The sequence below is a fragment of the Pseudonaja textilis genome, chromosome 2 (genome assembly GCF_049901715.1).
Source record: "Pseudonaja textilis isolate UNSWEBS1 chromosome 2, rPseTex1.2, whole genome shotgun sequence".
NCBI lineage: Eukaryota > Metazoa > Chordata > Lepidosauria > Squamata > Elapidae > Pseudonaja > Pseudonaja textilis.
The window spans coordinates 243,794,183-243,818,978 of NC_141991.1; the positions used below are offsets into that span (position 1 = coordinate 243,794,183).

General features: G+C 39.9%; 1 protein-coding gene and 1 long non-coding RNA gene across 2 annotated transcripts in view; one reads left to right on the forward strand and one right to left on the reverse strand.

Moving 5' to 3' along the window:
• The window catches only part of MBD2 (methyl-CpG binding domain protein 2), a 58,850-nt gene extending 54,427 nt beyond the window's left edge, over positions 1 to 4,423 (forward strand). Inside the window, exons 6-7 of the mRNA XM_026715052.2 lie at positions 1,910 to 2,054; positions 3,478 to 4,423. Of these exons, the coding sequence (XP_026570837.1) occupies positions 1,910 to 2,039 (130 nt within the window). The 3' untranslated portion in view covers positions 2,040 to 2,054; positions 3,478 to 4,423. The remainder of the gene's footprint in view (positions 1 to 1,909; positions 2,055 to 3,477) is intronic.
• Positions 1 to 24,796, reverse strand: part of LOC148127445 (uncharacterized) — a 475,162-nt gene that overhangs the window by 404,694 nt on the left and 45,672 nt on the right. The gene's annotated exons all lie outside the window — the stretch shown is intronic.

A 24,796-nucleotide genomic window follows, 5' to 3' on the forward strand; every position in this document is an offset into this window, starting at 1 on the left:
TCCCATCCCTCCCCCTGCCCCCCCCCCTTAAATTTTGTTTGTCACCATAAAACTAGAGCAACACCCCCATGCCCCAAATCTACTCCCGTAGCCTTGTGGTGAACTTCTTTTATTTCTCCATATTTCCCTATTTGAACAGTACAAGAACTGATATTCCTTCTTCTTCTGCTTCTTTTCATCTCAACATGGAGTAGTTTTTACATCCTTGCAGAATTTCATGTAGGCATCTACCTTGGTTTATGTTCTACACTTCCTAAATTCAGATAGGCAGCCTGTCAGAGGTTAATCTTGTTGATTCAAGGGCTCTCTATTAGGGAAACTATTTCTGATCTTTGATGGGTTCTGAAAAGGTATTCAAGGCTTTGCTTTATAAAATGATTCATAGATATTGGGTTTTTAAAATTTATGTTATTTATCCAATTTTGGTGCCACCTGACTCCTTGACAGTTCTGGGAAGTTTACGTATAAAAGAAAAAACAATACATATAAAAAGAAATCACAGCCAACCAGAAGAACAATAAACCAAGCATAACTAAAGGAGGCTCTACAACTGTACTATCTCAAGGTCTGGGAGAGCAACCAGAGTTTTAGAAATTCATAGACTCATAGGGCTGGCAGAGACTTTGGATGTCTTCCCTACCCAACTCAGGAGACCTTGTATCATTCAAGACAAATGGTTCTTTTCTTGAAAACCTCCAGCAGTGGAGCACTTACAAATCAAGTCCTAGGACTCTACTCAAAGAGAATAAAGATTAAGATTGTTAAAAGTAAAGTGCAGGAATATAAAGTGAGGTTATTTTGTCAAAGGTAAAACTTTATATTGTATTTTGTTCCTGGTAATTCTTAATGGATTTATTTTGGACTATGAACAAATGAGGATGTTATAAAGAGCTGTTTATATGTTAATAGGGGAAGGAGCATTCCTTTGTTGTATTTTTTAAGAGATGATGTTATTATATGAAAAATAAAGGAAAGAAATATAAACTAGTTTGTTTGATTAAGGTTGAAATATATAGACTATTGTTTCTTATCACAGTTAATTCTTCTTGACTAGAGTTAAATGATGAGATGTTAAGAATCTGTTTAAATATGAGATGAGACATTGGATGAAGAGTATTTTTGTTGCAGTATTAGATAATAAGCTATTGCAATTGTTTGTATTTGTCATGATGAAAGTGGAAGTTGTTTATATAGCATTTTTCATATATACACTCGTACATTTAGTATTTTTTTAACTTTCTCTCATTCTACTCTTCTATATTTTTCTTAGTTTCTATTAGTTTTTTTTATCTCTGCAATTGTAAACTTTAATAAAACTACTATTAAAAGAAACTTGTAGCACAGCTTCAAAGTGATTTTCTTCAGCTGTGCTAAATCTTCCCAAGTTTGCAGAGGCCATGTAGATGGTGGAGATTCAAATGGGTGCATTGGGGAATTCTCAGAACTTAAAAAAATGCAAGCTGATTGCAAATGAGCTTTTCAATTTCTGGAAAAACAATTGTAGGATGGTGTCAATAGATTTTTCCAGGGGAAGACAGGGGGGAGGGAAATGGTTCTTGAAAAGATGAGGCAAGTGCATCTATAGAACTCAGGTTTCTTGGTCTCCCCTTGCCCCCTTTCTAGCTGTTTTGATAGGGAAAGTAGACTTTAATTTCAAATAAACACAGGAATAGTTTTTCCCATTGGTGCTTCAACCAGAGTCATTGTGTTTGATGTTGGGTGTTCTCTGTTACCTGAATGGTTCTGCAGATGTAAAACATTGCTTTATGGGTGATTTACCTGGTCAGAAGGATGTGTGTTTTAGCACGTAGCGCTTCCACAGCAGCGTATTGAGGCTGGCTGGCTGACCGTTTCTGCATTCCATGTTCAGCTTGAACCTTCTCTTATGGATTCTTGCATTATTCAACAGGAAGCAAGAGGAGCGGGTGCAACAGGTACGGAAAAAACTGGAGGAGGCACTGATGGCAGACATCTTGTCCCGGGCTACAGATGCAGCACAAGTAGATGAGGTTGAAATGGACAATGGAGAAGAGGCATAAGAATTAAATAATCAGGTACAGTCCAAACTTATGGGAAAAAAGTGTAGTCTTCCCCTTCTCCTTTCTTTCTCTCTCTTTCTCTCTCTCGCCTCTCTCTGTTTCTCTCTCCTCTCTGTTTCTCTTTTTCTAGTCTCTTTCTCTCTCCCCTCTCTTTTTCTCTTTTTCTTCTCTCTATTTCTCTCTCTCTCTCTCTGTTTTTCTCTCTCCTCTCTCTGTTTCTCTCTTTCTTCTCTCTATTTTTCTCTCTCTCTCTGTTTCTCTCCCTCTCCTGTCTCCCTGTTTCTCTCTCTCTCTCTCCTCTCTCTTTCACACACACATCTCCTTAATACACCCTTCTCCCTCCCTCCCTTCTTTCCTCCCTCCCTCCTTTCCTCTATAATCTGAATCTATCCATTTCTCTCTCTCTCTCTCTCTCTCTGTTTCTCTCTCTCTCCTGTTTCTCTCTCTCTCACACACACATCACCTTAATATACCCTTCTCCCTCCCTCCCTTCTTTCTTTCCTCCCTCCCTCCCTCCCTCCCTCCTTTCCTCCATAATCTGCATCTATCCATCTCTCATGGCCACCAACCTCACAAACAGGTGACTCTGGGTAGCATAAAACAAATCATTCCCTTAATATTTTGAATTCCAGTGGGGAAAGGCAAGGAATTAAACCATATTTCTGAGGTGCTTGGAAAATTCTGGGTTGGAAAAATCCTTCTTCAGAATGCTTAGCAACAATGCATTTAAAATTGAACCCTAAACAGAAACAGGGCTTGGTTCATCTCTCCCCTACTTAAAAAGTTATTTAAAAAAATTCTATATAACAGTTTAAAAAGGAGATAAATCCCCGGGAATGCTTTATTGTAGTGGCCCAAGAAGGTGGAGAAAAATACTATTATGATGTATGATGGACTCAGACAGATTCCTTTGACTAAGCTCCTATTTAGTCTGAAGCCTCTAATGTTTACAGACCCTGTTGTCCATCACAATGGCTACCAATTCTGAAGAATTCCCTTTGAGCTCTTCCCCAGTGCAGCCTATCTGCTCATCCACTTATTTATCTGCAGGCAGTGCCTCATTTCTTGCACCAGACAAGAGGCAGATGGGATTCCTTTCCAATTTTTCCCCTCCCTCCTTCCAATTTCTGTAAGAAATAACAGGAACTTAAGCCAGTGACAGCTCAATCTTTCTGCGTGCACCCATTGAGTTCCGTTGGACTAATTTTCAGCTGAACAAGGAAGAGAAGAATGATGAGAAGTGGATTTCTGTAGAAAATTGAGGCTCTTGGCAAGTTCAGTTAAACTATTACAGCCATCTTGAGACTTCAGCGTATAGGGAAACTTGTGTTAAGCTTTCTGGGGATTGCTGGGTTGTAGCTTTTGACTTGGAAAGAACAATTATACATCATTTAAAACATAATCTTTCATTCTCTTTCCTCTCCATTTTTTTTTTCAGGTACTTTAAAAAAAAGAAAAAGAGACTCCCAGATAAAAATTTCTGGAAATTGGAAGCGCTTTTATGTTTTCCGTTGGTCTTTTGTGATAGAAGAAGACCTCTGCACATTTATATAGCTTTCTAATAGCATTAAAAACCAATGCCCTTTTTTGGCTCTTATTATTATTATTATTATTATTATTTTATTATCCTATTTTTGATGTACATATCTTGTTAAGAAAAGAAAGAAAAAAAAGGGAAAAAAGAAAGAAAGAAAAGACCCTACTCTTTATTTTGTGTCTTACGACTTCAAAAGTCTCCTTTTATTTGTTTGGCGATGTTGAATGGCTCCCGAAGACTGAAGCTGAGCTTTTTCGATGCCAAGTTGGCGATTCTGTTAGGGACCTGGCAAGCACTAAATAATGAGCATTTCTTCCTTTTTTATGTGTGCGGGTTTTTATTTTTTGCAAGAATAGATCAGGAAAACAGATTGTTTCCCAGTTTAAAAAAAAACAAAGAAAATAAATTGTGTCATGATTTCTTGTACATATATTATATAAAAGATTTTTTTTATACTGGAACTGAATGGGAAAAAAACATCTGTAAATTGACCCATCATCATTCTCTAAAGATAAATAAATACTTTTATTCAGAGCAATTACACTTTTTAGAGTAAATGTACTATAATTTAAGGCAAGGCTCTTATCTCTATTACTGAGCATTAGGCAGAGATAATATTGTTCAGTGAAAATAGCGAAATACCGAATGTCAAGCTGCTAAAGCCTTTGTTAAATTTATTGGGAAATTTATTTGCACTCTAACCCAATTACGGAAGCACTTCAATGAGTGTGCAATTTTCCAGCATCGGATTTGGAGCCTCCATCCTCCTTTTTGTAAAATGGGGAAATCATGACCTACCTCACAGGGTTGTTGTGAGGATGAGCTTAATAAAAAAAAAAGGAAAGTATTTTTTCAATGAAATGGTATTCCCAAATGAATAGAAATGGATAGACAAAAGATGGCTGACCATGATCACTTGTATGATACTAAGATGACTTGTTTGAGCAGAGGGTTGGAGTAGAAATCTTCCAAGGTCCCTTCCAATCCTATTATTCTATGCTTGATGTCTGCTTTGATTAGAATTTCTCACCATTTTACAAGCTTATTGTAGATAAACACCATTGTTTAGTGCTTAATGGTAAAGGTTCCCCTTGCATATATGTGCTAGTCGTTTCTGGCTCTAGGGGACGGTGCTCATCTCAGTTACAAAGCCGAAGAGCCAGCGCTGTCTGAAGACGTCTCCGTGGTCATGTGGCCGGCATGACTAAACACCGAAGGTGCATGGATCGCTGTTACCTTCCCACCAAAATCCCTATTTTTCTACTTGCATTTTTACATGCTTTTGAACTGCTAGGTTGGCAGAAGCTGGGACAAGTAACAGGAGCTCACTCCATTATGCGGCACTAGGGATTCGAACCACTGAACTGCTGACCTTTCTGATCAACAAGCTCAGCGTCTTAGCCACTGAACCATCGCTCTCTTTAGTTTAGTTTAGTGCTTGGGGAGAGCTAATTCATTGCAGACCAGACAAACAGTTGGACTGTATTGGCTGCAAATTCTGAGAACTAATAAGAGATGTCGGATTGGAGAAGGCTAATCGAGTTGTTGAAGTGAGGATATCTGAGAAATCCCAATTTTTACAAACACAAAGAGGACCTGAACTCAGCCCAACTTCCTCAGTTTCCTGTAGGCTCAAAGCACAATTATTAAGTTTCCCATTTCTTGGTTTTAAAGAATCTTTTTTTAATCTGCATTTGAAGATGTATATTTGAGAATTAAAAAAAAATTGAAAATTGCGTGTTGGAGAAAAATGAGGAAATATACATTTAAATGCAGATTTGAAGATACAGCTTTTTCACTTTTTAGGAACTGCATATTGCTAGGGAATTGAGACAGAATGGCTTCCCACTGAATGTCTGTAAAAATAACAGAGCACTTTCCTAGTCCTGCTTTGAGGGTAGAGATGCTGAACTCCCTGCTGTGCTGCTCGTCTTCCGTTTGTAGTTTGTACCATCCTCCCTTGGCAAATAATGCCTGCTTGGGGAATCTCTACCAATTATCAGGTTTGTTGGTAGCTAAATTGTGTGGAAAAGCTGATCTGGGAGCAGGGTCCAGAAAAATCCATTCATCTAGTAGACTTGGAACCCAATGGGCCTTTCAGAGCCTGGTTCTGGAAAAACTCACTCAGGACATGATTGTTTTTCATGAAACTTGGCCTCTAAGACATTCCTGTAAATGCATTTTAATGGCTTTATAATAACGTGCATTGAACAACTTGTTTTTTTTAATTGACTCAACGTCTATCTTGACTGTCCACACTGAAGACTTCATCAAGTTCTGTCTATGATCTTTCCTACTTCTGCCTCTCCTTGGGCTAAGTGGGTCCTATTTCACCCATAGCTATACCAATGTTATAAAGTCATATTGTCCTCTTGTTATTAGATGTATGACCCAGCTTTATTTTTGTACAACACATGAATGTAATACTCCCACTTTGGTGAGGCCACACGTGGAAGGGAATGGGACAGCATGTCACAGCCAACTTGCTGTGGCTAACTCACCAGGCTAACTTGCTGCAGGGCAACTTGCCATGGCTAACTCGCCGCATGACAACTCACTGCAGGATAATTTAACAGAATAGAATAGAATAATAGAGTTGGAAGGGACCTTGGAGGTCTTCTAGTCCAACCCACTGCTTAGGCAGAAAACCCTATACCATTTCAGACAAATGATTATCCAATTTCTTCTTAAAAACTTCCAGTGTTGGAGCATTTACAACTTCTGGAGGCAAGTTGTTCCACTGATTAATTGTTCTAACTGTCAGGAAATTTCTCCTTAGTTTTAAGTTGCTTCTCTCCTTGATTAGTTTCCATCCATTGCTTCTTGTCCTGCCTTCAGGTGCTTTGGATAATAGCTTGACTCCCTCTTCTTTGTGGCAGCCCCTGAGATATTGGAACACTGCTATCATGTCTCCCCTGGTCCATTTTTTCATCAAACTAGACATACCCAATTCCAGCATCCATTTTTTATATGTTTTAGCCTCCAGACCCCTAATCGTCTTCGTTGCTCTTCTCTGCACTCTCTTTATTTAATTATTTTAAATAAATGAAAATTATTTTAATTTTTGCTATTATCATTCCATTCTGTCCCTCCTTTTTCATCCTTTCTTTAATGATTCTATGTCACCATTTCTTCAATATTAATGTAACTCTTGTCCTGTGGCAAGTCGACTGTGCTGAATTGGCCATGGTGAGTTGGCTGCGGCGAGTTGGCTGTGGTGAATTATCATAGACCCCGACATGGAATACTGCATACAGTTTTGGTCCCCACAATACAAAAAAGATGCTTGAAATCCTAGAAAGTCTGCACAGAAGAGCAATCAAGATGAAAAGGGAGGCTACATTGTATGATGAACGTTTGAGGGAGCTAGGTATGTCTAGCCTAACAAAGAAAAGGTCTAGGGCTGATATGATAGCTATCTTCCAGTACTTGAGGGTCTGTCACCGTGAAGAGCCCTGAAACCTCTTCCAGCCCTATGATACTTTGTTCTATGTTTCACCTTTTGTGTAAGGACAAATGTAATGTGGGCATGCTTAGGCACATGGGGCAGTATGATATGCTTTGAACACATAATGGGGATGTCTCTACACATTATTGGTAGATTGGCCTTGTTATGTTTGTTCTGTCAGGCCCGTTCTATCACTGTGCCTGTTGATGCTGGGAGAATTTATTTACACTAAGATTTGTCCAATAATTTATGTATGGATATCTTTGAAACTCCAACAAGTCTTTTTAATCCAACAGAAAATTCCAGCATCAACAAGCAAATCTGTTCTGAAGTTTCTTTGTAAAGGTGCTATAAGATATATTTATTTTAATAAAAGCTATCAGAGGCAAAAAAAATCTCTTGGTGAGATGGGGCAAGTCAATTGCAAATGTTACAATCCTCCACATGGAGTTGTTACCGCACGAAAATTAAATCAGCATGACAAATTCTGCATTCTGGATGGCCGTTGGATTTACAAGGCTTTAATTACCTTAGCAGTACAATAGTATTAAAAAAACAAATTATGGCCCAAATTTATTAAGTGTGAATGACAACTTTGATTCAGTTAAAAAAACCTTTGAGTTATTTCCTATTCTTGAAGAAAAAGAGCCTTACGTTCTCCCAGGAAATGAAAATTTAATTAAGTTATGCAGCGGAATCAAAGAAGGGAAAAATTCAGAATATTTTTTTAGAAAATACACTGAATATCTGCTGGAGGTGTAATTTAGCTTTTTAACCAAATCTTGATAGCTGAGTTCCCATGGCTTGTTTGTAGCTTGGCAAGTTTTGTAAACTCAGATACTGTAAACCATGGCTTGTCATTTAGTGTATTGTGTGAGTGCAACCAATACTGGTTTATTCAATAAAACAAGCTGGGCCTCCCATGACCTTCAACAGCCCATTTGTAGCCTTGCTTCTCCCCCTCTCCAAGCCCTCCTCCAAATGGTATTGTAAAATAACAAAAATTTGATAGCTTGATTGCGGTCTGTCTTTCCAAGTTTTGGATGGGTGTGAGGATGGTCATGGAAACATTTTACTCCTGGAAGATTCATGATTTTAATGACAACGCATTGAAACTAGGTCCTAAATGGAATAATGTTATTGCGTTTGTCTACCTAACCTTATTCTCAATTGTCATTCATGTCCCTTATTTCCCCATCACACCATGTTAGAAGAAAAGTGAGTAACCTATTCTTTTCATGCCAATAAAGGATAATATTTGTAGTTCAGGGTTGAAATTAAGGGATCCTGGGGTGCTCTCTGAGCTTGGTTGTTTTCTTGCAGATGTTTCACTACCCAAACTAGGTAACATCATCGGTACTAAATGATGATGTTAGCAATAGCACTTAGAATTATATATCATTTCCCAGTGCTTTACAGCCCTCTCTAAGCGGTTTACAGAGTCAGCCTATTGCCCCCAACAATCTGGATCCTCATTTTACTGACCTCGGAAAGATGGAAGGTTGAGTCAATCTTGAGCTGGTGAGATTTGAATTGCCAAACTATTGGCAGCCAGCAGTAGGCAGAAATAGCCTGCAGAACCACATTCTAACCATTGTGCCACCACGGCTCTTATCTAGGTTGGCTAATGAGATGTCTGCAAGGGAACAAGCATGCTCAGAAAGCACCATTCTTGTCAAAAATATCAACTGAGTCCTGAATTATCATCAAAAGAGTGAATCTCACTGAATCTATGTATAAACCTTTATTAATGATAAGAGCAGCAGAACAAACCTCTTTCCTGCTCTTAGCACATTCAACTGTCAGCTTTATTTAGGTGAGCTGGTCCCTTCTAGGTATAGGGGATTTGAGGAACATCTGCAAGACCTTCTCTCAGATAAAATTGGTTGGATCTTCTCTGAGCCGACACTAGTCTATTGAAGTCCTGTAGACTTGACTGAGGTACGGTTTGTCTTAATTACCTAAGAATGCCACCAAATGTCTGAATTGGCATCTGGATGGGGAAGAGCAGACTAGCAAGAATAAGTATCTGTGGATTTGGGGACTTCCTGTATCCAGAGATTGTTTATTTTTAGTTCTGGATGGAGTTGTACTCCCCCAGACAAAACTGATGTCCAGTTTGAGGGTCTTGTTGACTTCTCAGCTTTTGCTGGAAAAGTCGATGCTCCTCTGGCGAGGAGGGCCTTTGAACAAACTCATATGTGTATCAAGTGTACTTATCCTTTATGAGATTGCTCTCCTTGGTTCTTCATGCCTTGGGTTTTGATTGGACTACTGCTATTGGGGCTGCCCTTGAAGACGATCTGGAAACTACAACTAGTCCAAAAATCAGTGGTGCCCGAAGTTATGGGCATGCTACAGTGTACGAGTGGGAAAGAAAGATAATTGCCCACTAAGAAGGAACTGTATTAAGTGGTCCATACTGGGACTTTGTAGAGCAACTCTTGGATATTTATTGCTACTAGGAAATTTTCCTTTTTTTAATGGATCGTTTATTTATCCTCTCCCCTTCTTTTAAAATTTGAAATTGGAAGCCTTATCATAATTTACCAGGCCAAACCTTTCTGCTGTCCTCCTTGGGAAAACTTTATAGGGAATTATTCTATAAATGGTTTTAAAAAACGTTCCTTTAAAAATGATGAAATAGAAAATGTGATTAGCATTTCTTGCGTCTATCTATTCAGTGAGAGCAGGCCATTAATGGATTCCCTTCGCAAAGTTTTCACAGAAACCTTGTTTTGATACCAATTTCCTGCCGAGTCAAGCAACAGTTCATTCTATCCAAAGGGTAGAAGCTCCATACAGTCCAAAATCCCAGTTACTTCATTTTATTTTTATTTATTTTATTTGGTTTGTCAATTGCTTACAAGATAATAGGTATAAGTAAAAACATAGTTACCCTCCATAACAATTTTTTTTTCATGCAACTAAAATAGAAAAGTATTAAATAATTTGGGACCGCTGTTAGTTCCATGTATGTTTAATAAAACCAATTTTAGTTTGTATCCATCCTTGCAATTTTCTGTCTTTTTCTGGGAGATTGCTTCCAGATAAATAAGCATATATCTAGCTCTACACAAGTATATGTGGGTTCTTTATAGTTTTAGCTATCTGATCTCTAAAAGCTGTATTTGAGAAACATATCCAGCATACCTGATTTAAATGTAGCCATTATGTTTTTTTAACTTGTGTATGGAATCAGCATTCAGGGACTTTTTTTCTGCTCAGTGTAGAAGAACTAGAGGTAGATGGAGAAAGCGACATTGTACTGAGAATAATATATGCTATCATGCTGAAGCAATATACTGAAACTAATCAAGGGCAGAAGCAACCCAGAACTATGGATAAATTTCCTAGAAGAATAATTAATCAATGGAATGACTTGTCTCCAAAAGTTGTGGGTACTCCAACACTGGAAATTTTAAAGAAGAGATTGGACAACGATTTGCTTGAAATGGTATAGGGCAGTGGTGGCTAACCTTTTTGGGCTCCTGTGCCAAAAATTGCGTGCATGCTTGCACACACATATTCACATGCCAGCACCCAGAAGGCAATGCGCACGGCCCCTCCATACCCTCTGCGCATGCGTGCACGATTTCCCCATGCTGCCCCCTTACCTGCACTGTGCCTCCCAGCTGATTTTTGGCCCATTTGAGGCCTTTTTTGGTCTCCCAGAGGCTCGAGGGAAGCCTCTGCAGCCTTTGGAGGCTGAAAAATGGGGCCCATTTCATCACTTCCAGTATTTCTGGAAATACAGGAAGTGATGAAACGGACCTGTTTTTTGGCCTCCAAAGGCTGCAGAAGCTTCCCTCAAGCCTCTGGCAGGATGAAAATGATCCGAAAATCAGCTGGAAGGTGTGCATATGCGCAGTGAGGTAAGTTTGCCTGGGGATCACATGCCCGCACAAATGGCTCTGTGTGCCACCTGTGGCATGCGTGCCATAGGTTCGCCATCATGAATATAGGATTTCCTGCCTGAACAGGGGTTGGACTAGAACAGGTCTGTCAAACTCCCGGCCTGCAGTCTGGATGCATCTCATGCTGGGCATGGCTGGTATAGCAAAAGGGGCAAAAGTCCCAATATGTCACGTAACGCTGCCATGACGATGTGAGTTTGACACCCCTGGACTAGAAGACTTCCAATGTCATCCCCACTCTGTTATTCTGTTATCTTTTATGCTGTCACAAAGAAATATGGTCTATTCCAGCAGTCGCCAACCAGTGGGCCAATGGCAGATAGATAGATTTCTGAATGAATCTGTGATTCTGTGGGCAACTCAATCTGCCTGCCTGCTTTGCCTGATTTTGGGTAAAAGTTGCTCTCTCTTTTTAAATAAAAAATTCAATATTTATATAAATATTTATAATATTTACATACAAGCCATACCCAGTCAGTCACATGACCACCAAGCCACACCCACAAATTAGGCCATGCCCCCAGAACCGGTTAGTGGTCCCTGGGATCTAAAATTATGAGTTTGGTGGTCCCTGAGGTCCAAAAGGTTGGCGGTCCCTGGTCTATTCTATTCTATTCTATTCTATTCTATTCTATTCTATTCTATTCTATTCTATTCTATTCTATTCTATTCTATTCTCCAAAGCATCTGAACACAGAAAAAGAAGCAACAAATGGAAACTAATCAAGGTGAGAACCAACCTCGAACTTAGGAGAACTTTCCTGACAGTGAGAATTAGTAGAATGGCTTGTCTCCAGAAGTTGTGAATTGTCCAACACTGGAGATTTTAAAAAAGAGACTGGACAACCATTGTCTGAAGTGGTATAGGGTTTCCTGCTTGAGCAGGGGATTAGACTAGACTACTCCAATTCTATTATTATGTTATTATCATCTGCTGATTAAACAGTTTTCCCAAGTTGATTCAATCTGAACCGTCTCTTAAGCAGTGAATTCTTTAAGACTGTCTGATGTAGCAGGATGCAGTGGATCTGCTCTAGGCTTACTTTAAAGTCAACTTTATAAATCACTCCAAGCTTATATGAGAAAGGATGGGGTGAACACATTTTGTAGATTGGATAGTGTAATACTTTTTAAGTCTGAAATCTCAGAGAAGCCTCTAGAGGTCACTGTATCTTAATTGATAGAGACAATGTTTGAAATTCAAGGGTATTCAGCATTTCCATTAGGAATTATTTCTTTTTTTCCTAATAAAAAATGTAGCCAGGTTTCCTTGAAATTCCTTGTTATAAAATCATTTTACAACTTCTCTTCAGGAGACGATCATCTGTAAATGGTTTTTAAAAACATTCCTTTAAAATAATGACATAGATAATATGGTTAGCATTTCTCACAGAACAGACCATTAAATGGATACCCTTCACAACGTTTTCCCACAGACCTTTGTTTTGATACCAATTTCAAACATTTGGAATCAAAATTTTCTCTAATTTTTGATAAATCAATTTGAGACACGGGCATCTAAAAATGATGCTTGCATTCACCCACCCCCACCCGTGTTTGGACAACTTACACCACACATTTTTACATATTAATTTGTATCTTCCATACCTCAAAAGACAGCTGCAAATGTTTTATTCCGCCCTGCTCCAATTTTAGTTGAATCCAAGATTGTCTATTTTCTAGAAAAGCTGCTAGAGTGAATGGACATCAGGCAGTTTTTCTCCTTAAATACAATTATTTGAGAAATAGTATAGGAATTTTTAATAGCATTTTCAGGGATGCTTCAAACTGTTGATAATTGCTGATTCTTCATTGGGCTGCATTTGCGATATCCATTGTCCCATTTCATTTTCTCCCTATACGATCCCAGACAATCAATGGTATTTCCTAAGCATAGCCAATCAGGCATTGTGCACTAAATACGATTACATGGTAATGCTAGTTAGCCAATTAAGCACAGCTAACTGCTTGTAGTGCATAAGTGAATTTATCTCAAGCCCAACCAGGCACAGGGTTCAGTTAACTTCACCCTTATAATGGTATGTGGGAATGACCTTGGGAGACAGGACGAAGAGCTACAGACTAGATAACAGTCAGGTAAGAGGCAGATGACTTCACAGAAGAAATGGGGGCCTGGGAAACAAAGGCTACTTGAGGGACCACCTCAACCACATTCCCTTGCTGACAGAACCCACCCATGCCCCTCTTGCCGGACAGAATGAGACAGGTAGATGTAACTGGGGAGAGATGATCCCTCAAGTAACCTGGTCCCACACTGGCTACCACCATTCTGGGCTACCTGTATATTTTGCTTATAGCCACACTTACTTTATACTTTTCTTAGCATATCAGGAGTTATTCGTGCATCTGTTTGGGCACCTGTTTGGAGGAAAGGGAGTAAAAATACATCAAAATAATGGCTGTGACTGTGTGAACGAAATTCAACTCTTTGTTAACACGAATCACATGTAAAAGGATTACATTGTATGTTTACAATTGTTATCTTGGCTTTTTTGACTGTCCCTCTTCTCTTCACCTTGGACCCTTCATACGGAAGGTTTCACACAACCTCACCACATCTACACCACTTAGAAGATTGTATGTATGCAACTTCATGGTATGGTTGAAAACTGGGAGAGAAGAGCTTTGACATTCAGGTATAGAGTAATATCATTGTGTCCAAACAACTGTGTCATCCAGGAAAATGTATGTAAGTAAGTGTATGTAGTGCGTAGTGTGTATGTGTGCAAAATCCCCTCCCCCCCATGTGTTTCTGTTTCAATCTTGGATCTTCTACCAGAGGCTGGGAGTTCAAAGATTCTGCATTGTATTTTAGATATTCCTAGCACTGTGATCTTCTGGACAGAGAGCTCTGATGTTGTTTCTGGGATCTGTTGGAGCCACTTTCCCAGTTTTGGAGTCACAGCCTACTGGGTCCACTTTGGCCTTGACTTTCCACATCCTTTCTAGCTCCTCCTTCAGGCTCTGGTACTTCTCCAACTTTTCATACTTCTTCCTGGTGTTGCTGTCACTTGGAACTGTTACATCTATCACTACGGCTGTCTTCTGCTCCTTGTTTATAACATCTCCCCATTCCCCAAACTTACATACTTTATATGAATGAATGAATGAATGAATGAACAAATGATGTTTAGGCATTGACTGTAATTTAATCAATCATATCTTCCTGAATAATTTGGGCTCCAGAAGAAAAATTGGGAGCTAGAAGAAGTAGGGCATTGTCACTGTTAGAAAATTTCTTATTTCCAGGTTGAATCTCTCCTTGATTCGTTTCCATCCCTTATTCCTTGTCTGGCCTTCAGGTGCCTTGGAAAATAGGTTGACCCCTCTGCTTTCTGTGGAAGCCCCTCAAATATTGGAAGACTGCTATTATGTCTCCCGTGGTCCTTCTCTTTACTAGACTAGCCATGCCCAGTTCCTGTAACCGTTCTTCATATGTTTTAGCCTCCAGGCTCCTAATCATTCTTGGTTGCTCTTCTTTGCATTCTGTCTAGTCTCAACATCTTTTTTACATCGTGGTGACCAAAACTGGACTCAGTGGAATTCTAAGCAGAATAACAGAGTTAGGAGGGACCTTGGAGATCTAGAAGGAGACTATACCATTTCAGACAAACAGCTGTCCAATTTCTTCTTAAAAACTTCCCATGTTGGAACATCAGCAACTTCTGGAGGCAAGTCACCCCACTGTAATTGATTTAACTGTCAGAAAGTTTCTCCCTATTTCCAGGTTGAATCTCTCCTTGTTCAGTTTCCATCCATTATTCCTTGCCTGGCCTTCAGGGGCTTTGGAAAATAGCTTGACCCCTTCCTCTCTGTGGCAGCCCCTCAAATATTGAAAGACTTCTATCATGTCTCCCCTGGTCCTTCTCTTCGCTAGACTAGCCAAGCCCAGTTCCTGTAACCGTCATTCTTACGTTTTAGTCTCCAATCCCCTAATCATCCTGGTTTCTCTTCTCTGTACTTTTTCTAGTGTATCAACATCTTTTTTATAGTGTGGTGACCAAAACTGGATGCAGTACTCTAGGTGTGGTCTTACTAAGGCTTTATAGAGTGGTTTGATTGGGTCACAACAATCCATCAAAGTGTATCTCCAGAATGTGATCTTTCTTCTAGGCCCCAATCCAAACCAGGGTCCCCAATACTGGGGGTTTACAGCTCCGCCCAAGAGCTGAAAGGGTAGAGATTCCTCCAGTCCCAGGAGCAGAGCAGCAGCCGTTCTCCGTATGGAAAGGTGATTAGATTTAGCAAGGCACACAGTATTTTCCCCCCTTGAAATATGTATAACTAAATAGTTCCCTATCTAAGTGAAAGTAATTTAATTGTTGTACCTTTTGAACTTGGAATCATTCTGTGAAATCCATACACCATAAATAACTGTCTCTTTTATGTGCAGGTAAACTGAACATGATCCTGGTCACCCCTACTTTCAAATTTGAAAAAAACAACAACACATTTCCCCCTCCAAGATCAGGTTAAAGATTTTTGACCTCCTTAATGTAGATTGTTAAAAATACAAACCACGAGAGAGCAAAGACAGCAGTGATAAATGTATCTTAGTAATTATCTTAACTTTTTCATTATTATGGCTAAATGGAAATTAAAATAGAACATATAATTATGATTCAGGTCCATGAACCAATAGCATAAAATTCTGATTACTTCTATTCTAAAGCTCTAATAAAAATGACACATGATTGATAAACCTTGATTGCCCTGCCTCTACTTTGTATTATATGTCGATATCACTTCAGAAATGACTTTATATCTGATTTGATGGAACAATCTCTCAAATATTTCTCAAGATAACTTTTGGAGACAAGCCGTTCCACTGGTTAATCGTTCTCACTGATAGGAATTTCTCCTTAATTCTAGGTTGGATCTCTCTTTCTCTCAATTGTTACTTCTTGCCCTCAGGTGTTTTGGAGAATAGGTTGACATCTTTAACCCTATGACAGTCCCTCAAATATTGGAAGACTGCTATCATGTCACCTCTGGTCCTTCTATTTGTTAGACTAGACTAGAGTTTCTGCAACCATTCATCAAACACTTTAGCCGCCAATCCCCTAATCATCTTTGTTGCTCTTCTCTGCACTCTTTCTAGAGTGTCAACATCCTTATTATATCATGGTGACAAAAACTGGATGGAATATTCTAGGTGTGGTCTTACCAATGAGGTATAAAGTGGTACTAGCACTTCACATGATCTTGATACTATCCCTCTGTTGATGCAGCCTAGATCTGCTTTGGCTTTTTCTTCACAGCTCATTGCTGTCTCATATTTAAGTAATTGTCCACTAGGATTCCTAGATCCCTCCCAGAGTTTCTGCTGTTGAACCAGGTACCATGTATTCTATGGCTGTGCCACTGGTTTTTCTTGTCTAAGTGTAAAAGCTTACTTTTCTCACTATTGAATTGCATTCTGTTGGAAAGGGCCCAGTGTTCAAGTATGTCAAGATTCTTCTGGATCTTGAACCTGTCTTCTGAAGTGTTGGTTTGTTGAATAAACCACAGTTTGCTATGTCCATACGTGCTTAGCCAAAGCCAATTTAATCTCCTGATGATTTAGCCCAATGTACGAACTGAATAGCAATTCCCAACAATTTTTGTTTAAGGATTCAAATGGATCTGGCGTACAATGGGTGGACATAGTCCAGTCATATACTCTTCTCATTTATGCCTGCTCTTTACAGAATAATTATTCTTCCAATCCCTACAGATCCTTGGGTTGTTGCATATAAACCATGCCTAAGAACTCAAATTTTTCTTCTGGTGTTGCTGGCTTTTAATTAGGAACACTGAGTAAATAAAGAAACAGACACTTGGATAACAATTTAGGATGGGCTCACTTTTCAGCTTATTCTACCTCTTGAAGAACAAAAGGTGCTTCTACCTCTTACCTCTGTTCTTGAAATGAAGGAAAGGAAAACATTTCACAAGTTATGTCATATTTTTCCTCAGAGCGCATCAGGAGGTGTGTGTGTGTTTGCCCTTCCACATTTTTATCAAGAGAAAATATGAAATGCCTTTTCTTTAATATCAGGATAATTAAGCAATTGCCTCCCTATATTTTTATATGAGAAACCAGGGGAAAAATATATTTATGAATTGCTTTGCCGGTCAGCCTTCTGACAAATGTTAAAGTCTAATATCTCATATTTATAGATTCCTTTCTGTAACTGCAGCCTCCCCTTCGAAATGAGACCTAAAAGAAAAATATTGATTTCAGATAGAAAGAGGGCAGATCTGTGCTTGAATTGTATTGCAGTGATAGATCTGAATCCAAGGAGGACTGTTTGCGTCCAAAAAGTAGGTAGTTAATTTTTATTTTTAAGGATGATCTTTCTTATGTGGCTTTCAAAGGGGATTACGTTTCAAAACCTGTCCTGAATAAAAGAATTCACAGCTTAAATGTGAGGACAAGGTATAACTTTGTGGAAAACAGTCAGTGGTTTGGTCTGAAAACCAAATCCCTTAATTCAAATTACAAATAGCCATTTTTCTGCACTGAGTCTGAAATCTGAATATATTTTCCTGTTTGTAAACTCTAATTTGAAACAAGAAAATGTAGGGGCTTAATGGTCAATGATTGCGCTGTCATGTTAATTTTTCATTTTCATAACAGTTTCACAAAGGAATTATGTTTTATTTTGTAAAGGAAGGAAAAACAAATCTATCTATCTATCTATCATCTATCTGTCTGTCTGTCTGTCTATCTATCTATCTATCTATCTATCTATCTATCTATCTATCTATCTATCTATCTACGATATGTGTGTGTGTGTGTGTGTGCACATGGATTTGTGTATACACACACACACAGATGAGATTCTGCCAAAATGTTGCTACAACTTTAAAATCACAACTATAATGATGTGGGAAAATACCCAAACAAAGCTGAATACCGTACATGTAAGTACCCATGAAAACTTAAGAAAGAAATATATATATGTGGATCTTTGGTTATTCGGGTTTCTCCCACATAAAATTGGAAGTATCTTGGCAACGTTTTGATGAAATCTCATTCGTCATCTTCAGGCTTGTGTCTTTGGCTTTGTGCTTCTCAGAGTAATGTGAGCTTGCAGCTGCTTCTTCCTTTTAACTGCTAGTGGGTGTGTGACTTGATTGGGTGGGGGCTTGGCTGTGTTCTGATTGGGTGGGGGTGTGTTCTGTTCAGGTGGGGGCTTGGTTGTGCTCAGGTTAGTCTTAGTTGCCGGGGATTTGAGCTGGTGAGCTGTGATCCTGTTGTTTGGCTTCGTGGTCGTGCCACATCTTCATGGTGGGCGTCCGTTCACTTCATGTATGGATCAGAGAGGTTTGAAGCGAGTAGTGATGCAGCTGCAGTATGGCTTCTGGTCCGTGGTCATGTCTCATCATCTGTGTGGGTGTGAGTCTGCTTTCTACGTGGAGGTGTTGTGGTAGCATCTTGTGTGGCCCTCATAGGTGTGGGTCTGGTGTCATTCTTCATGTTAGCTACTTGTTTGTTCATGAGGGTGGGTTTCCAAATGGCTGGTAGGCGGGAGGTATCTCGTTTATTCATGCTGTGTGGACGTTTTTCTATCTCCATGGTTTCTCTGATTATTCTGTTGTTGAAGTGCTCAGTTTTGGCAATAGTTCTGGTATTTTTAAAGTCAATCTCATGTCCTGTGGTTTTGAGGTGTTGGACCAGGGAAGAGGTCAGTTCTTCTTTTTTGATTGAGTTCTTGTGTTCTTCAATGCGTGCACTTATTCTTCTGTTGGTTTGTCAAATGTATGTGGTGGGGCAGGTGGTGCATGGGATTTCATATACTCCTTGGTTTTCTAACTTGATTCTGTCTTTAGGGTTTCTTAGGATGGTGGATAGTTTTCTGTTTATGCAGAATGCTGTCTTAATGTTATGTTTTTGGAGGATCTTGCTGATTTTGTCCATAGTGCCTTTTATATATGGGAGGAGGGCTTTGCTGTTCTCTTGTTCTCTGTCTTGGATTTTGGTTGGGGTTTCTTTTTGGATTAGGTGGGTAATCTTCTTTCTTTGGAATCCATTAACTGTTAGTACATTAGTGAGAGTGTGTAGTTTGGTTTTTAGGTGTTGTTTGTCGGCTAAGCATTTTGTTTTGGAGATGAGTGTCTCAGCTACGGAATTGATCTGTGCTGGGTGGTGGTGTGAGAGTGCGTGTAGATAGCAGTTTGTATGTGTTTTCTTCTGGTAGATGGTGTGTCCTAGGGAGCCATTGGATTTTTTTGTATACTAAGACATCTAGGAAGGGAAGTTGATTGTTAGCTTTTGCTTCCATGGTGAATTGTATTTTGGGGTGTAGGCTGTTGAGGAGTGTGAAGAAGTTGTTCAGTTTTTCTTTCCCATGTGGCCAGATTATGAACTATGTATCTGAGCCAGAGTTTGGGTTTGTGGTCGTATTTTTCTAGAGCTTGTGTTTCAAAGTGTTCCATGTAGAGGTTTGCGATGACAGGTGAGAGGGGTGATCCCATGGGTGCTCCTTCTATTTGTTTGTATTTTTGTCCATTGTAGGTGAAGTAGGTATTGGATAGGCAGTGGTTGGTCAGATCTAGGATGTGCTTGGGTAGGTTGTATTTGTTTTGGATGGCTGTCAAGGCTTCTTTTATAAGCAGTTGGGTGAAGAGGGATATGACATCGAAGCTCACTAGTAGGTCGCTGGGCTGTAAGTTTTGTTTCTTTATGATCTCAATGAACTGGAATGAGTTTCTTATGTGTGAGTTGATGGATTCTGCATAGGGCTGTAGTTGTTTGGTGAGAAATTTGGCTAGGTTTTGTAGAAGTGAGCCTATGGAGCTGACTATTGGTCTAAGTGGGGTTCCTTCTTTGTGTATCTTGGGGAGACCATAAAGCTTAGGGCATCTGGATGATTTCTCTCTGGGTATGATTCTTTGCTGGATTTCTTCGCTGATGGGGGAGGCTTTTATTTTGGATCTGGTGGTTTTTTCTAGGTAGGTGGTGGGGTCTGTGTTTAGGGGTTTGTATGTGGGGTCTTGGAGTAGGTTGGCTAACTTGGTTTGGTGGTCAGATGTGTTCATAACCACTGTCGCGTTGTCCTTGTCTGCTGGTAGGATTATTATGCTAGTGTCTTCTTTCAGGTTAAGTAGTGCAGTTTGTTCTTCTTTGGATAAGTTGCTTTTGGGTGGTTTGCTGGTGCCGAGGATGTTGGTGATTTCGAGTCTGATTCTGTTAGCATCATCAGGGTTGGTTTTGGTCAGGCTGGTTTCAACTCCGCATATAATGGTTTCTGTGGGGATGTGTTTGGGAGCGACAGCAAAGTTGAATCATTTTGAAAGGACATTGGTTTTGGCTTTGGTGAGGATCTTGTCTGAGATGTTGTGCACTATTTGTTTCATGTGTGGCTGTGTGGGGGGAGGAGTTTGTTTCTGGCATTTTTGTAGTTTTCTGAGTTTGTTGGTGTGTGTGTGTCTGTCTTGAGGGTGGTCTGTGTTTCAGCTCTCCAGACAGCGAGTTGTTTGGATTTGTCCCAAAGTGCGGGGTGAATCTTGTTGCTGAGTCTGAGGTGAAGTGTGAGGAGATCTTTGTTGATTTGGTCTAGGAGGAATCTTTTTGTGTGAAGTTCATTTCTAATTAGGGCCAATTCTGTTCTTTTTAGGATGCGTTTGGTGGCTGCTGTGTTGGCGTGGAATTTCAATTGGAAGCTTATGGGGATTAAAGTTTGATCTCAGCAGTTGCGTAGGAATGTGAGGTCACATAAAAAGGAAGCTCTTTGGACTTAAAGTTTTTCGTAAGTCCTGGTCAGATAGTGGGTTTCCTCCCTGTAGAGGTGCAATATTTGTTCTCTGAAAGAAAGTCCAGTTGACTCTTGAAAAAGCACCTTTGGGACAATCATGCAAAGAGGTCCCTTGGAATTAAATGGAGCCTAGAGGGTGGCAGGAAACAGAACCAGTAACAAAATGGATGGATTCAGTTACAGTGGCAATGAATGTACCATTGGGAGACTTGAAAGGACAGATTGGGAACAGATCATGGAGAAAAATGTATCTAGCAGTAGCACTTAAACTTATATGCTGCTGCGTAGTACCTTACATCCCTCTCTAAGCAGTTTACAGAGTCAGCATAATGCCCCCAACAATCTGGGTCCTCACTTTACTGACCTCAGAAGGAGGGAACACTAAGTCAACTTTGAGCTGGACAGTATCAATCTCCTGGCAGTGGCAGAGTCATCCTGCAATACTGCATTCTAACCACTGTGCCACTATGGCTCCTATCTATATAGTCTTTAGGAGTCAAAAACAACTTGATGGCAAATAATCATACTCAACTCCAACCCATCAAACATTAATACTGTAGGTCCACAGATGATGCTGTAACCACCCCCCTCCTTTTTTTTTTTTTTTGCCAAGGAGGAACATTTATAGAATTCTTTTAAAATCAGCTTGCTTGATATTGGAGCCACACAGATGTCAGCCTTGGAGGCCATTTTTTTTCTTGGAAGCTTCGAGGCTGCATCATTCAGTGCCTGGGAATTTCGGAAGGGGAATTTTATAGTGAGGTAGAAGATTAAACACAACGACATTCTTTCCCGGAGAGTCGAGGACATGTTGCCCTGCACCTGGAAGGGAGTGACTGGGGGGATGTCTCCAGTTGGGACGAAGATTTGGTTGGGCCATGTGATGGACTGATGTGGTGGGATGGATCTTTGGTTTTCTTTTGGGAAGGGAAAACCTGGAACTCCCAGATTCAGGTTTTCTTAGATGTGCCAGTATGACAACTCTAATAAAATGGAACTTTGAGGAATTGTTTGTCTCAGAGTTTCTTGGTTTGGAGTTGGTTAGTTGGAATGCTGACAACAGATTCTATAGTAGGTCTAAAAATGAATCAACACTTCATTGTCCTAGGCTTTAACTTGAAGGAAAAGTGGAGCTTAAGAAGTGGAAACCATACATTTCAGTTTAGGGTGAATCTGTAGGCTGAGATCTAAACATTAGTCTGAGTCATACCCATACGTTTTATTTTACATTAATTTTTGAATGCACATCATTCCTAGACATGGTGCTCAGAGACATATTGTTTAAATCAAACTGTACAGTTCATGTTTGCTCATTTTTTTCATGGCTATACTGCCTTTCTTTAAGGAGCTGAAAGTGGCACCCTCGAGAATCAACCCTCCACCATTTTATCAATACAATACAACAAAGTTAGACTGGTTTTATGAGGCCTAGAGTTGGAAATTACAGTTGAAAACACTATAGCTGGTTTTCCTCTGTCAGTTCAATATTTTAAGTGCATAGCCACATTGGCAGTAAACAACAGTCATTACTCTTTTGAAAAATATATGTCCATTCTGATCATCGTCTCTGAATCTCTTAGAAATATTGGAATATTTTAACATTAAAATAAGAGTTAAAGGTTCCCCTCAAATATATGTGAAACTCATTTCTGGCTCTAGGGGGTGGTAAGTTAATAATATGGTTGTTAAGTAAATCTGGCTTCTCCATTGACTTTGCTTATCAGAAATTCAGAAAAAGGGCTCATAAGTCCATGGGTCATAAGTATGAGTCAGTTGCCAAGTGTCTGAATTTTGATCATGTGATCATGGGGATACTGCAAGGGTCATAAGTGTGAAAAAAAGTCATAAGCAAGGGTGGGCTGCTGGGGGCTCGCAGGGGCTTGGGAGAGCCCCTAGTTAAGACTCTGCAGGGCTCAGAGAGCCCCCAATAACCTCAGAAAGACAAGCAGCAAGGGAAAGCTCTTAATAGGCCTAATTGAACTTCTGGGCATTCAGCCAAGAGCATTCCACACCTCATAAAAGTGTTGCAAGCTAGATAAACAATCCACTCAGTGCTTGTGAGGGAAAGCCATTGAGAAAATCAACATAGCCGCTAATCTCCGAGGGGTTTAATTCCCAAATAATAAGAATCACAGAACTCACCAGAAACTCCACCAAGATTACAAGATCCCTCTCAGAGTCACTGCTATTAAGCCTGGTTTCACTCATTCTTTTATTTAAGTATTAAATGCACAAAAGAATAAACAACTTTTTGGTATCTATCTTTTTTTAGGTAATTAGGGCAAAGAAGCGATGTCAACTTGGCCACACCCACCCAGTCACAATATCACCTAGTCACGCCTGCTTGATCACATGACCACCCAATCACATGACCACCTAGCCATGCCCACCCAGCAAGTCATTAGGGCAGACAGCCCCTTGCTAAAAAATTTGAAGCCCACCCCTGGTCATAACTCACTTTTTCTTTAGTGCCATTGTAACTTCAAACAAAGTCACAACTTTGTTGTGACTAAATGAACTACTGTAAGTCAAGAACTACCTGTATCCATGTTAAATTTTCCCTAAATTAGGTCAGTTCTGATCTCACCGTGTGACTCTACCTTCTCTTTGTATGGATTCATCTCACTGAGTCTCTGAAATTCTTACATTGCTATCCTGAAGAAGTTTGGGGGTGGAGTTTTGAGCCCTTGCAGGCTTAGTATGAATTTAAAAGGCTTAACATTGTAAAAACCAGAAATCCTTCTTATTAGCATTTTCTGTTTTTATACATGGCTGAGTTTGCATACAGTTTCCTGCATACTGTCGACCAGGAAGGTAATAATCCTTTTTCTCGAGAAAAATACTGAAGTCTGCACCAAGAAAGAAGAACAAAAATTGCACTGTACCTGAATTCCTGCATAAAGTCACATTATGCAAATGAATATAGTTATGGTAATTGCATGCCTATTTGTCTAACACGGCTGCTTTGAACAATCTTTAGTTCTTCGTAAACTGGCAAAGTGAATATGTTTATCATGGGGTTTGGCAAAACACTGCATTTAGATAGAGAAGAAAACTGTTGAAGTGAAAATGATGTGCAGGAGAGATTTCACACAGAATAAATCAGGCGAATCAACACAGAAAAATCTACATGTCCTTGTTTTGCATCTTCCTTTCCACAAATTAATTAGATTAGTAGACAAACCTCGAGCCCTTGGGTCATTTCTTCAGAAATGTTTCCTTAGTAAAATAAGGACACAGAATGACCACGGGGTAAGCAAAAAGGGAGAAGAGATGACTTTTGACTTCCTGCTGGCTTCCCCATTGACTTTCCTTGCATGAAGTTGGGAGAGAGCATTCGAAATGATAAACATCCCATTGTAGCTGACTGCACAGGTGGTATTCAGCAGGTTCTGACCTGTTCTGGTGCGGCTTTGCTCTGCATTAGGAGGGCTTCTCATTGAGTCCAATGCATCAAGAAAGAGACCAAGCCGGTTCAGTCTTGGATGAGCAGCCCCGAACACGCGCTCAGGGAAGCTCTTTTATTGAACGCACATTGTTAAACGTCACAAAAGAGAAAGTCCAGTCTACTTTACATGTTAAAAGAGTGGGGGGTCTCAGTGGATACATTGTAGCGCCCAATCACAGTGCTTAAGGGATACAAAGTAATCAATCCGCACCTGCAGTCCAGCCAGTAGCCCAAGGTGGGCAGCATCCTTTTGTTCCTGATACCTGCTTTCAGCCTACGTGAGGTCTTTCAGGTATCGAAACTCCTTTGCCTACGTGAGGCTTGGCATATGCCCAGGCTCTTAGATGTGGATTCGCTGCTGCATTCTGGAGAACTGGTAGTGGAAATTTTGAATAGTTCAGAGAACTGGCAAATACTACCACCTCTGACTGATTCATATTTATGATGGTTGTAGAGTCCTGGTGCCACGGGTTCCTCCTTTGTGACCTTCTGACAAGCAAAGTCAATGGGGAAGCCAGGGTCACTGTCACTAAGTGCAGTGATTTACTTAACAACTGTGGCAAGAAAGGATGTAAAATGGGCAAAACTCACTGAACAACTGTCTCCCTCAGCAACATAAATTTTGGGCTCAGTCATGGTCATA